This window comes from Protopterus annectens, chromosome 8.part1, assembly GCF_019279795.1.
Source record: "Protopterus annectens isolate FY-2018-M chromosome 8.part1, PAN1.0, whole genome shotgun sequence".
In the NCBI taxonomy this organism is placed as follows: Eukaryota; Metazoa; Chordata; order Ceratodontiformes; family Protopteridae; genus Protopterus; species Protopterus annectens.
This window is the reverse complement of record NC_056742.1, coordinates 357328781-357343406: the sequence shown is the minus strand read 5'-3', so window position 1 is coordinate 357343406 and position 14626 is coordinate 357328781. Positions and strand designations below refer to the sequence as shown.

The following is a 14626-nucleotide window of genomic DNA, read 5'->3' as shown; positions in this document are numbered from 1 at the left end:
TCTGAAAGACAGCATGAATACTGAGTCTGAATGGACCGTGTTCAAGACTTTAAATTATACTCAGGTGATGGCAACATGATGTGGGTGAAGAGTGGTTAATGCTTGTCATGGTGGTAGCTGTCGGATACATTGTAGGACATCAGCCATGAGGGAAGAAGGTGGCTTTCCAGGCAATGTTTCTAGAGGGCTGTCCTGATTCAGCTTAGAGGTACTGCCTGGCCTAGAAGGCTGCAGTGACAGTGACTTTAAAAGTGAAAGTTTGGGCATGTCAGTACTTTATGAAGACCATTAGGGCCACCAGAAAGACTTTCAGATAGTCTTATACAAATTCTGGCACACCTTTCAGCATCAAAGTAAGGGAAGTGAAGTATTGACCCATACTAAGAAGACTGCCAAAAGGCAGAAGGATCTTTCTGTGTATCTCTATAACAGATGGAATCCTCTTTTAATCAGACTGTAGTGCCTATAATCTCCGCAGGACTGAGGTGCATCACTGCAATAGCCGGTGGCCTCTGTCATGGTAAGATCAGAAGTAAGGCTGAGATGTAACTGGAGGTGTTTAATGCACCAGCTAACATGCCTCTTTCATACTGTATAGAAAGTGAATAGATTAACTCTGGCAAATGGAGAATTGCAAATTAAAAATGATGGTCTTATTTTATGAGAAACTTCACTGGAGAATGTGTTTCAACTATAGAGAGATTTATACTCCTCAACTTCCATGGAGAAGCTTCTGCCACACTATTGGAGAGAAGGCTTAAGCTCATGATAAAAAATCAAATTCACAAGGAATAATGAGGACTTTGTCCAGTGCTTCAAACAGTGAACTGGCAGTTTAGCTTTGTCTAGCTGTGAGGGGTTATGATAGTTTGTTTATCAAAACTACACTAATCTGTGAGCTTGAAGAATGTTATTGTGAAAGTTTTGTTATCACATATACACTTACTTCTGGGAGTGAAGAAAGTTTAAGATATTGTGCCTCAGCTCATACTGTGGGAGGTTTTGTGGGAGTTTGACATGATGAGACCACTGTTACATGCTGTCAAGCCTCTGTATCAGCATTGGGGAAGATATGCTTATATTCAACATTCTTTGAATTAAGCTGAAATCATTCAAGATGGGTGTCTGGCTGCTCCAAATGTGTGTCCGGTTACCTCTCCTGTTCCTTGTTTTCATGGCCAGGTTTTTAAGATGCATCTGAACTAAGAGATTTTCCAGTTTTTATCCATAGAAGTAGTATTTTTGGCTTAGAGATGATGTTGTTCTTTTGACCTTATTTAACTGGTGCCTCCAACATGTGCTCAGGTACTTCTCTACTGAAAAGCAGATGGGAATAAATATCAACACCTCCAAATTTGAGGCCATGGTACACTCCAGAAAAGAATGGACTTTGCTCTTCAGACTAAGAGAAAAGCCACTCTTAATGGAAGAGTTAAGTAACTTAGGATCATCAGTATAGGTGTTGGCAAGGAACCGTGAAAGACTGACAAGCAGATTGGGATGACAGACGATTTGTTTTCTGTGCAAACCAGACTGTGGTGGGAAAGACAGTGCTGAGTTCCTACATACAGCTGCTATTTTGCTGGTCACTCTGTATCACCATCCACAGTACTTATCCAGTTATAACTTTCAAATTGCCTAGGAATGCCTGGTTATTTGTTCGGATGAGCTGGAAATCATAGCTAGGGAAAAAGGAATTTGTTTTCCTCTGCTTAGCCTGTTGCCACCATGACCAACCCCAGGGAAAATTTAACTGGCTAGTCAGAGCAGATTTTTGTCGTATTCAGAGATGCACCATTGTACAAACAATACCAATGAATCAGACTAGTGTACTGCACCATAATGAGAGTCGGTGAAAAAAATCATTCATTACAAGAAATTGGAACAGTCTTCAAATACTTTTTATCACTGCATAATGAACAATTTATGGTGCCAGGGGTGCAAAATGTTTTAGAACAAAATACTTCTGTGAAGAACATGCCTTATGTTATGGTCATAGGCACACACAGACCTAGAAATATGCAAATTCTGTAGTGACAAAGACTGTGCTGAAAACCTATTAAATGGAGCATAGAGATATTATGTGCTGAACTATATAGACAGACTCAAAAAAACTCCAACTATTCTCTGTCTCATATCGCCTACTTAGAGGTGCGCTCTGCTTGACTTATAAAGCATGTCTGACCCAGCTCTGTTAGAAATGCTACATCTAAAGAAATCCCAATCCCTCCACACTACATGCTCCAGAGACTTCAACCTCATTACCACAATCAACAGAACAAGCTGGAGGGACAGGTTCATAACCCAGAGACTGCCCATGCTAAGGAATAGACTTCCCAAACATGTCAAGTGGAGTGCCTCACTGGCCCTCTTCAAGAGAAATCTTAATGAGTGGATGGGAAATAGAAAATTCACCCCAGGGATCACTCCAGTGGCTCTACTCGACAGAGGCACTGGGAACTAAGGTTGGGTGGCACGATTCCAGGGTAATTCTATAGGCTAGGCTTGTAAAGGCTCCAGGGCCATTAGCCTAGTACACACCTATGAACCTATGAACACCTCATGAATGCAGCTACATGTCCACAAGGTAGAAACATTTACAGGTACACATCTACAGTGTCCGCTGCTCAAAGTTAGACTTGGCAGTATTGCAAGTGAAACAAAAAATAATATATGAATTGTGTTTTCTGTGTTATTAAAAAAGTAAGTATGATTTACATAGAGTGATAAATGTGTTTCTTTGACTACTGTTCTTAAGCATGTAGGTTACTCGGGCAGTTTTATTGCAGAAGCACAAGCATCTAATATTATCTTTGGTTATGAGATTAAGCAAGACAGTATTATCTGTGCAACACATTATGTTACATCCAGTTACTAGAAATGACAAGCCCTTGAAGGTTTGAAGATGAGCACTGCATAAATTAGTTTACCTGAGAAAGTACAGAAACTTCATTTCACACATTACATAGTTACAGCACAGTGACAAAACTCCTAATAGGGTCATAGGTTCATAGGTACTTTGTTTTGATGTATCTCATCAAGTAAAATAAGAAAATAACTTGTTAACACATTGTGGAAAATATGTGTAGACATTCCCTACCCAGGGCCTCATAGAAACAGACAACTGGTGCCAGAGCCATGGCCTCAAGCTAAACGCCAAAAAGTGTATAGTCATCCCCTTTGGCAAAAACAAAGTGCCCACAAATTACCACATTGGAGGTAATCCATTAAGTACAGAAGAAGTCATTAGGGACCTGGGGACCCAAGTTGATAGCAATCTCTCATTTGACAACCACGTGGCCAAAGTGGTTAGAAAAATATTTTATATAGCCCACCTAATCATGAAGGGATTCACATCTAGATCAGGGGAGGTCATCGTGCCTCTTTACTCATCCCTCATCAGGACCATAATTGAGTACAATGCCCTTTTTGGGATGTACCTTACCAGACACCTGCAGCAACTGGAATGACCCCAAAAGTACCTCACCAAGAGGATCAAAGGGCTCAAACAGATGCCATATGCTGCCCGGTTAAAGAAACTTCAGCTCTACTCAGTGGCATACTGCCTGCTCAGAGGCGATCTGTGCCTCATGTATAAAGCCATGTCCAACCCGGAATTAATGGACATGCTGCACCTCAGAAAATCCAAATCCCATCAAGCTACGCCGAGAGACTTGAACCTCAGCACTGAAATAAATAGGACATGCTGGAGGGACAGATTCATAACCCAGAGGCTCCCTTCACTCTGGGATAAAATCCCAGTCCAGGTTAGGCAGAGTCCCTCATTGACTCTCTTCAAGAGGAATCTTGATGAGTGGATGGGAGATCATAGGTTTACCCCGGGTATCACTTCTGTGTCATCGTTAGACAGAGGCACAGTATACTAATCTCGAAAAAAGGCATAGCAAAATTAATTTAAAATGGGTGGTGAAAGCCAAACACACTCTGGCTAGGCTTATAAATGCCCTAGGGCAGATAGTCTAGTATGAACCTATGAACCTATGAACCTATATATTAGAATTACTGAGAGCCTTTCATTTTTTATTAACTCAGTAAAAAACACCTGCAGCTTTTGGTTTTGATCATGAAATAGCCAAGGGATGCTTGCTTCATTTTAACATCAAAGCCAATGCAAATTATGTCACATTTCTGTTGAATTCCTTTTATATGAAATTCAGCATAGTGTACCCAATGAAAATAGGCTCTGCAGACTTTGTGTCATGCATTAAGCAATCACAAGGAATTTGTTATATTGTTTTACAGATTTCATATCAGATATTATCGCACAGTCCTAGCCATGATTTTTGCCATTGATGAGATTAACCAAAATTCCAATATTCTTCCAAATATAACACTGGGATTTAAAATATTTGACCCATGCTATTCAGCTTCTCGAGCACTTCAGGGAACTATATGGATGTTAGGAAAAGTGAAGTCTGTCCCAAACTACAACTGTAAATTTCAAGAAAGGTTATCCGCAATCATTGGTGCATTTCTTTCAACATCCTCCCTTCCTGTGGCTAGACTTCTTGGGCTTTACCATCACCCACAGGTATTTTGTTTTCAGTTATTGGCAGTATTAAAAGCAGGTAAGATAGATTTTTATGTTAACTGTAACAGAACAAACTACAGTTTCATCTTTCAGTAGATAATTTGAAAATATAAACTATTGAATAAGCAAACAAAAGAGAAACAATGTGCTATAACAACAGCAGCCTCAATATAACCTACTTAGGAGCAGGCTACAATATATGAAATATGACATTTTTATTAAGTACCTGATTTTAGCAAACTGCAACTAAAGCAGTTTTGAAACATAATGCAAAAAATAATCAAAAATATTTTTGTAATAGTATTCAATACAGATGCATCCAACAGTTGAGTGATTCTACAATAACAACTCCAGAATTTAAATAATTGGAATCCAAACAAGTAAGCTACAGCTATAATAATATTTTTTCAGTTGTTATGTTTATTGCTGTGATGTTTTTGAACTTAGACACTTGACAAGGTACACAGAAATGTGATCTGTAACTCCAGGATGAGTATTCAAACAGCTATGAAGCCAGAAGCCGATGCATTTCTCTCAACCTGTAAAAGTAATAGTAACAGTAATAATATCAGCAACCCTGCAAGAAAGGTTCATTTTGCAGATCCAGAAGTCTTAGGTTAAAGATAGCTGCACCGATCTTAAATGTAATAATTTAGCATCCATTGCTCTCAGCTCTACATCATAGAATGAGAGACTTGACTTTGATGTGGCCAACCTTGGTTCATTTAGCAGTTTAGGAACTGGAGGGTCTGACCAGGAAGGAGGAAGAATGAGGTGAAACCTGCTTTTGTTCAGAGAAGATTGAGGATCCCTGGTGCACAGCAGGGATTGCCATAGTTGCTTTGCCTTCAAGGAGAAGGACCATGAAGCAGAAGTTTCTCACTGAACTGGGTGACATGCCCCTTGACTACATCCAGTGTACATTACCCCTTGGGACATAGCAGATATGTACAGGAAAATGAAAAGGGCCATATTTAAAAAAAAAATCTCTTCAAAGATGGATGATGACTTTTCTCAACTTTCACCCCTAATGAGGAACAAATGGGTTGCAGGCTTTTACTTTATAGGGATCAAATAGTTGAACTGGGTGAGCAGACTGGAGGCTTGATGATTGCATGGGGATCACAAATGAAAAAGAAAAATGCCCAAAACAGTAACAATACAAGTAATCTAAATCCTGTAGCAATGTCAGAAAGACCTAAGCTTTAATCAGGAGTTAAGGATATTTTACATACGTATGTGTGTTCTAGCACAATGTAAATCTCATAGAAGGGTACTGTTAGAGTGAAAAATACAGGAAGTAAACATTTGCCGAGGCCATGTAAATAAACAGCTAAGAAATGTAAAAATACACTTAAAAGAATTCCCTCTTCCTGAAGTACAGTGGCCACAAAGATGATTATAGTAAATAAGGGAGTGCAGGGAGCAGTTCACTCTGCATAACTCTTACACCTAACCCTACACTAAACTATACATACACCACTAACTATCCACTTACCTTAACCCAAACCTTAACCCTAAGGTCCGTCACTATCGCACAGTCACCTCACCCACGCCCTAACCCTAACTCACCTACTCCGCCCTAACCCTCATGTCCACACAATCTCACACTTACCTGACCCGTGCCCTAACCCTAACTCACCTACCTCGCCCTAACCCTCACGTCCACACAATTACACACTTACCTGAACCCGACCCGTAACTTTTCACCACAGTGCTGAAAATACTGAAGCAACAGAAACGGACAACTGAATTCTTTCCCTAAGAAAAAAATCGGTTTTCTGTTTCTTCGATATTTTCAGCATTCGCTGAAAATAGGTCGATATTAGAACACTCGAAATTTTGAAAGTTCTGTGTTCTAATACAGACCCTTCTGATGCTATTTGTATGCAGATGAGTGACCTTTTCTGAAGTTTCTCCCATTGTTTTTCTTCTTTATATATCTAATTTACTAGCTAGGCCTTTTCTGCTCTTTTTGTAGGATGGTACTAACAACTTGGGTAACATTTTTTTTCTTTTTTGGAGGATTTTTCCCTAATGTCTACCAACCATCAAGCTTTTTCTCAATCAGAAACAGGTCTGTCGAAGCACCCATGAGGGTGGTTTGGGCTCAATTTATTGTCTAAGCATGCAGCTATGCTCCTCTGTCCTGTGTGTGTGTGCTTGTTCCTCCTTGTTCCTCCTCATGTCAACAAGGACTGCCATCACCAACTTGGGTGATCACTTTTACATCTTCCGTGTACCAGCTCCCCAACAAATGATGAGCCTCTGCTCTCTACCTGAGGTTCTGTCAATACAGCAGTGGTGTGAGCTGGTTGGGAACCAGATGGGCATGCCCATCTTTCATGTCTGCAACATCAAGTACCCAAGACTCAAGATGAACTCAGGTCACCTGAGCTGTAGCCAAGGATTTATCCCTCTGTGCCACCAGTAGAGGCCTAGGCCAAAGATTTTACCTTTCTTTTTTGAACCCTTCAGATTAGATGTAGTTGAAGGCATGATATTTTGTCTTTTGAGTATTTTTCTTGGAAGTCTCAAGATGGATGGTCTTGGAAAACCCCAACATCCAAATCTCTGTGAGTGAGCCTGCTACCCCTTCTCCTACCAAAACCTGAGGTACTCCAGCTACACCTTGAGTCCCTTATTGGTTGATGCCTGGCATCAATTCTGACTGGACTCAGTCCTGACCCTTAGCAGCTTCCTGTGGAACATTATTAGAGGGGTTGGGAAAAATAGACTGAATGTCCAAGGGATCTGAGACCACCACAGTGGGTATGTCAGTCCCAGACTGTGTTAAAGGGAAGAAAAACTGCATCCCCTCCAAACCCAATTTAGTAGTTTTTCTACTCTTTGCAACTGAAGAGGGATGTTTGGTGTAGAAGAATCTGTATCCATGAATGCTTGAACCAATGATGTTAAGTTGTCTATCTCACCTTCGTTCTTGCTGGTTAGGATCGGAGCCGATACTCGGCTCCAACTCGGCCATCTTCAATAGCTCGAGAGCTGTTTACTGGCTCGAGGCTACCCCTTATCCCATGATGCCTAGTGATAGCTACCCAGATCTAAATTGCTGCTTCAGCTGCGAGGTGTCATTTTTCTGGCTCAGGCTCATATAAAGTTTTTTGTATAACTTTCTTACTCTAGAATTCAACTCTTTTAGTGTTTTATTATTAACGTTAGTCTTGTTTTGTGATAGTTAGTGTTTAGTTGTAGTATCCCTTCTTTTTCTTGTAGAACTCGTTTAACTTAGAGAGTCCTCCCCCACCCCTCCCCCTCTACCTTTCTCTCATAGGCTAGCCATTTAAGTTAGAGGCTTTCCTACTTACATAAAAAAAAAAAAAAAAAAAAAAAACTTTAGCTATAGTCTTATCGTAGAGTGTGTTTTTGTGTAGACTGTATATTGCTTCTGGTAGTTGTTGTTATAATTGTTGTTTTCCTTCTTTAAGGATGTCAAAGGAATCCAAGGTTTCTGGGTTCAAGAAGTGTGACTCATGCTGTCATAAAATGTCTCTGACAGATGGGCACACTTCTTGCATCTATTGTTCAGGTGCTGTGCACCTGCAGGACTCTTGTTCTATCTGCCATGCCTTTAGTCCAAGAGTCCTGTAGGAGCATAAGAATAAGCTTATTCTTAGGGGTCTTTTAAAACCCCAGGATTCACCGGCCAAGAGCTCTCAGCCTTTGAAATCCCCTAAACCCACCAAGCCATCAGATCCAAGTTTGGAGCCGTCTTCAGTTCAGATTTTATCTTCCACTTTGGTTCTGGCTGGCACTGACAAGACAATCTCCCCGTCGGCTCCATCAGAGACTTCAGAGCCATTGCGGAGCCACAAGAGGCTGAGGTCCCTTTCACTAAAATCAGTGCATTTGGCTCCTCGGTCTCCTTTACTTCAGAGTGAGCGTAGTCACCGATCCTCTCACTCCTCTCGATCCTCTAGGCTGTCGGATCACAATGTGGAAAGAGTGGTCAGTAGGTTGCTAAAGTCGCAGGCACTTGCCAGAATGTTGTCCAGCCCTCTTCAACAGGTGTCGGCTCCATCCACTTCTCTTGATGTTCCTCCTCCGACTCTAATGAGTTCAGATCCAGAGTTCATTGGGGTTCGAGTAGTGGAACCATCGGCTCCGATAACTCTATCTCCTTCAGTTCCAACATCGGCTCCGATCCCCTCGGTGGTGCTGTCCATCGAGGGATCTGGGCACCAGGGCTCCCTTGTTGGCTCTGAGGGGGCGAGTGGCATCAGACCCTTGTCCAACCCCATTCTCCCTCTCGGAGCTTCAGCGCAGGTGAGCTCGGCTCATACATTGGCCTCGGAGCCATCTCCCTCAGTGCGGAGAAATATTCCTATTTCCTCAGAACCAGAGCTTTCTCTGCATTTTGGCAGTGATGCCTTCGATGTCATGAAGAGTGTGCTGGCCACTGAGTCAGCTCCACTATCAGCCCCACTGGCTCTGTCCCCTGTAGTGCCTGTGCCAACCTCTGCTCCTCCTCCAGACCCCAAGCATAGGGAACTGATGCTCCAGGACACCCCATTGGGTGTTTCGTCTTCTTATGAGGCCTCCCTGATCATTCAGAGGAGCCCCCTCGTAAGAAGAAGTGCAAGAGTAAGCACATTGACTCTCCCGAGTCTGTCACTTCTGATACAGACTTAGATGATTCAGAAGGGTCCCCGAGATCCCCCTCTGAAGATGTTTCCTTCTTGGACATCCTAGAAATGCTTAAGTAGAGGGGGAGCTGGAATCCCCTAGCCCCTGCCGAGGATGAGTCTGTATTTCTGGATGCTTTTGGTTCCCGACCTTCCACCTCCTGGGTTTCTCTGCCTTTCGATCCACTTATGGCAGTGGTGGCTCGAAAGGCTTGGTCAGCTCCAGATACAGTGGAACCAAATCCAAGAAGACCTGGTAAATTCATCACAGCACCCCAGGATAAGCAATTCCTTACTAAAGGTGTTCCTGTTGATGCCATGGTGGTAGCAGCAGCCACCAAAAAAGAGTTAGCAGAGACCTCTTCATCTGTCCATCCTCCTAACAAGGAGTCTAGGATGATGGACAGATATGGGAAGTGAATGTTTGCTTCAGCAAACTTCTCTATGAGGTCACTGAACTACTTATGTCATTTTACCCGGCTTCAGAGGGATCTCCTTAAAGAGTTCGGAGATACCCTTCAAGATCCATCAGCTGAGAGAGTTCAAGCTAAAGTAGCTTCTCAGCTGGCGATGCTTAATTCTGTAGTTAACTCCTCCATGAGGCTCATTTCTTATGCAGCCGATGGTGCGAATAGAGCCACAGGTACAGGTGTGGCCCTTAGGAGACATGCATGGATGCGGCTGTGTAACTTTGCAGAACCCTTTTGAGCGTCCTTTACCAACACCCCCTTTGATGGTTCCTTTCTTTTTGGACCACAGGTGAAAGACACTTTGACTAAATATGAGCAAGAAGGCAAGACTCTCTCTGCCATGGGAGTCCATTTTTCCACTCCCTCTAGACCTTACCCCAAAGGTCAGAAGAGTGCCTTGCCTGACACACGTAGCGATTTTTCCTCCAGAGGCAGTGGGGGAAACAATAATAACAGACACCGCCCTCGTGGCAGAGGGGGTCCGCAGAACCAGGGCAACAGAGAATCTTTCTCTGATAAGCCCTTTCCGCATCCCTGAAGGGTTGCCCAGCTGCTCACCTCTGGAGGCAGTCGGGGGAAGACTTTTACTGTACCCAAAAGCCTGGCAAAATGTAACGCAAGACAGATGGGTACGGTCCATTATATCCGGAGGTTACAAAATTCCCTTCCATCAACCCCCCTTACCATCAAAGAAATCCCTTCCAGATGTTCCACCCAATCTAAAGGACTAAGCAGTAATAGAAGTTTCAAAGCTGCTAGAAAAAAAGAGTCATCCAGGAAGTCCCGGCAGACCAGCATGGATCCGGAACTTACTCAAGGTTCTTTTTGGTACCAAAAAAAGACAGGGGACTGGAGAATGATTCTGGATCTCAGCAAATTAAACAGGTCTGTACAAAGAACAAAGTTTCAGATGGTCACGCTACAGTCCATTCTACCCTTTCTGGGCCAGGACAATTGGATGTGCTCGATAGATCTTCAGGACGCGTGCTACCATATCAAGATGGACAGGTGCTCCAGGAAATTTCTTCGCTTCCGGCTGGGAGCCAGTCATTATCAGTTCAGTGCTCTGCCCTTTGGTCTCACCACAGACCCCAGGGTGTTCACCAAATGTATGGCAGTGGTCATGGCTCACCTGAGACATCAAGGATTCCAGGTGTATTCCATATCTAGACGACTGGCTCCTCACTGCTACTACCAGGCATCAAGTCTTACAAGCCAGGGACTACACAATCACAATCTGCTCCCAGCTAGGCATTACAATAAACTATGAAAAATCTGCCTTGTTGCCCTGTCAATCTATCACTTACATAGGAGCAGACATAGACACAAGGAACATGTTTGCAAGGCTACCGCTAGAAAGGGTATCTACAATTCATCAGCAAGTACAGATTCTAATGCAGAGCAAAAGGATCCAAGTCAGGTTTGTCCTTCAAACACTGGGTTCCATGGCAGCAGCCATTCTTCTAATCCCACTGGCCCGCTTTCATATGAGGATCCTTCAGTGGCTTCTGTTCACACAGTGGTCATTCCAAGAGCTGCCCATGTCTCACATAATCCTGATTACAGAAGCATGCTAAAAGCACCTTTCATGGTGGATGGTCTCCCCACTAGTGACTCAGGGCAGACCCTTCACTCAGCCCCTTCTGGTAGCCACAGTAATCACAGATGCCTCCCTGATAGGGTGGGGGGGGGCATTATCTGGGCAGGACAGTCCAAGGCACTTGGCAACCTCACAAGTACCATCTGCACATAAACGTCCTAGAAATGAGAGCCGTGCTCCTAGCGTTGCAAGTCCTTCAGGACTCTCTTCCTTCCGGGACCATTGCAATTCAAACAGACAATATGTCAGTGGTGTGGTACATCAATAAGCAGAGTGGAACCAGACCCTACCCCCTGTGTAAAGTAGCACTCAGACTGTGGCAGTGGGCGATTTCCTCCCAACATTTTCTGATTGCGACGCACATCCCTGGGAGGTCCAACTTCATAGCGGACAGGCTCAGCAGAGCTATCCTCATGCCTCACGAGTGGTCTCTGAATCAAGAAGTTACGGATCTTATCTTCTGCAAATGGGGACAGCCTTACTGCGATCTTTTTGCCAGCCCCTTCAACAGCAAATGCAGCAACTACTTCTCCCTTCTCCCGCTTCTGGGTCACACACTCAGAGATGCTCTAGTCCACGATTGGACTCAGGGACTTCTTTATGCCTTTAATCTGTTTCCCCTGATACTGAAACTCATACAGAAAGCAATATCGTTGGGTTGCAAAATGATCCTCATTGCCCCCTACTGGCTTTGACAGATATGGTTCCCGTTCCTGCACCATTACCTTCTCGATCAGCCCTGGACTCTGGACCCGATTCCAGATCTACTGATTCATCAATCAGACGGGTTGCATCAATCCCTCCAAACTCTTCAGCTCACAGCTTGGTTGCTCCACTTCCAACCTTAGCCAGGCTTCCCAGCATTTCCCCGGCTCTACATGAGATTATTGTCTCCTCTCACAAGTCCACAACCAGGAAAACTTATGCTAGTAAATGGAAACGTTTTTCTTGTTGGGCAGAGGCTAGGAACGTAGATCCCTTTTCAGCCCCAGTCCACGAAATTCTGGAATTCCTAGCACAACTTTTTCATTCCGGGTCTGCTTCTGCTATGATCAGGGTTCAATTAGTGGCCATTTCTAACTTTCATGTTGGGTTGTCAAATTCTAACATTATGTCTCATAAGCTCTGTAAAGCTTTTTTGAGAGGGACGACTCTCCTTAGGCCTCCAGTGAGAGACCCCCCTCCTCCTTGGGACCTTAATTTGGTCCTAGCTTCCTTAATTCTGCCCCCTTTTGAACCAGCAGTGTCCTGCTCCATTAAGTTTTTATCTTGGAAGACACTCTTTATGGTAGCTATTTCTTCAGCCAGACATGTCTCCAAACTTCAGGCGCTATGTGTTCGTCCTCCATATTTGGTTTTTCATAAGGACAGGGTTGCTCTGAGGACTAATCCTTCATTTCTTCCTAAAGTCTGCTCAGAAAATAATTTAAACCATTCTATAGACCTTCCTGTGTTTTTCCCTAATCACACCAACAAGGCAGAGTACAAATTACACCAATTGGACGTTCATAGACAATTGCATTTTTACCTGCACAGAACTAAGGAAATAAGGAAGTTGGACCAACTATTCCTTTCCTATGCTTTAGGCAAACAAGGTCTCCCAGTTTCCAAGGTGACCTTATCCAGATGGTTGTCTCACACTATTACTTTCATTTATCAGTTAAGGAACAAATAGTTACCTATCAAACCAAAAGGTCATTCTACTAGGGCCTTGGCCACCTCTGTAGCCATCCAGTCTAGGTTGCCCATGGATTCTATCTGGGCAGCTGCTACGTGGGTAAATCCTCATACCTTTATTTCTCATTACAAGCTGGATATGGTCTCCAGGAGCAGAGCTGACTTTGGTTCCACTGTTCTGAAGAGTCTGTACAATGAGCCACCTAGGATATTAGGTGCTAGGGACGCTGTCCCAACCAGCAAGAATGAAGGTGAGATAGACAACTTAACATAAAGAAGTTATGTACCTACCATAACGTTCCATGTTAGTTGTCTTCATCCCGCCTTCTTTCTTGCGTCCCACCCTCCATCCCCCTGTCCTATTGGACCGAGAGGAGTTCTCATTTCACTGGCTGGGTGTTCTCTGGTTTGTTTCCTCTACTGACTTAGAGAATATGGCAGGTATGGTCAACCTATTTGTTTTGGACTGGTTTTTCTCTTGCTATGTCTGGAGTTAACTATTTCAAACAAGATCTGGGTAGCTATCGCTAGGCATCATGGGATAAGGCATAGCCTCGAGCTAGTAAACAGCTCACGAGCTATTGAAGATGGCTGAGTCAGAGCCGAGGATCAGCTCCGATCTCAACCAACAAGAAAGAAGGCTAGATGAACACAACTAACATGGAAAGTTATGGTAGGTACATAACTTCTTTTTTTCAAATGTTGGTTCTCTAAAACAAGTCTAGGACTACTAAGCCTACTGTGAATTATTTTCAGGGTAAATGACAAACAAATGTCACAAGACTGCATGTTGTAACTTTCACCAAGACAGAAAATGCAGGTGGTGTGGAAGTCCTTGTATGGTATCTGCCTGCCACACATGCATTGCTCCTTTTTAGCAGACATAAAACATAACTGCAATAAACAATTCAGTGAAAAAAGGAAGGAAGGAAGGTCACTGTAAGTTACTGACTACCTACATTGATGATGCTGAGAAGATGAGACAACTGACTAAATACTTCAAACGCAAGAATGTTCTTAATTTTGGTGCCCATATGTCGTACTCATATCAGCACATTCTATCTTTTGCTACTACAAGGGTGATTTAATGATGAACATCAAAGTTATGCACTTACCATAATGATATATCTTCAAAATCCATGTCTATCCATTTCAGAAAGGTAGTACTAGTTACTCCAGATAATACAGATTTAGTCTTTTAGGATTTCCTAAAGCTAATGCTCCTCCTATAACTCCAAAAAATGCTCCTCATCCCACTTTTTTCAGCTGTAGTTTGCTCACTTATTAGCAGTAATGTTGAAATAAATGACCTAAGGACCCAGAATACATATCTGTAGCTAAGGAGCTATATGGACTACTTTTTGAAAAAGCCTCAAGCAATATCGACTAGGCCATTATAGAGATGATGGATATGATGTGGTGGGGGGGGGGGTATGCTGAAGTGAACAGGAAGGCATTGCAAAGATTTACTGTTGTAAGGGTAAAACTTTTGTGTCTCACATGATCCAGCCCATCTAGGGTGAAACCATGGCAAACTACTTCAGAGGATGGTGACTCAAAAGGAAGACCTAGACACCAAGATCACATCAGCTCATAGTATCTTGCAAAGCTGTGCAGTGACGCCTACATCAAGACAGCACAAATGCCATCTACTGATATGTTCCAGAAGCATGCTAAAGATGTA

General features: G+C 43.1%; 1 protein-coding gene across 1 annotated transcript in view; it reads left to right on the top strand.

Moving 5' to 3' along the window:
- Nucleotides 1-4297: 4297 nt before the first annotated feature.
- LOC122810132 (extracellular calcium-sensing receptor-like) overlaps nucleotides 4298-14626 on the top strand; it is a 143087-nt gene continuing 132758 nt past the window's right edge. The window contains exon 1 of the mRNA XM_044081606.1: nucleotides 4298-4552. Within this exon, the coding sequence (XP_043937541.1) occupies nucleotides 4298-4552 (255 nt within the window). The remainder of the gene's footprint in view (nucleotides 4553-14626) is intronic.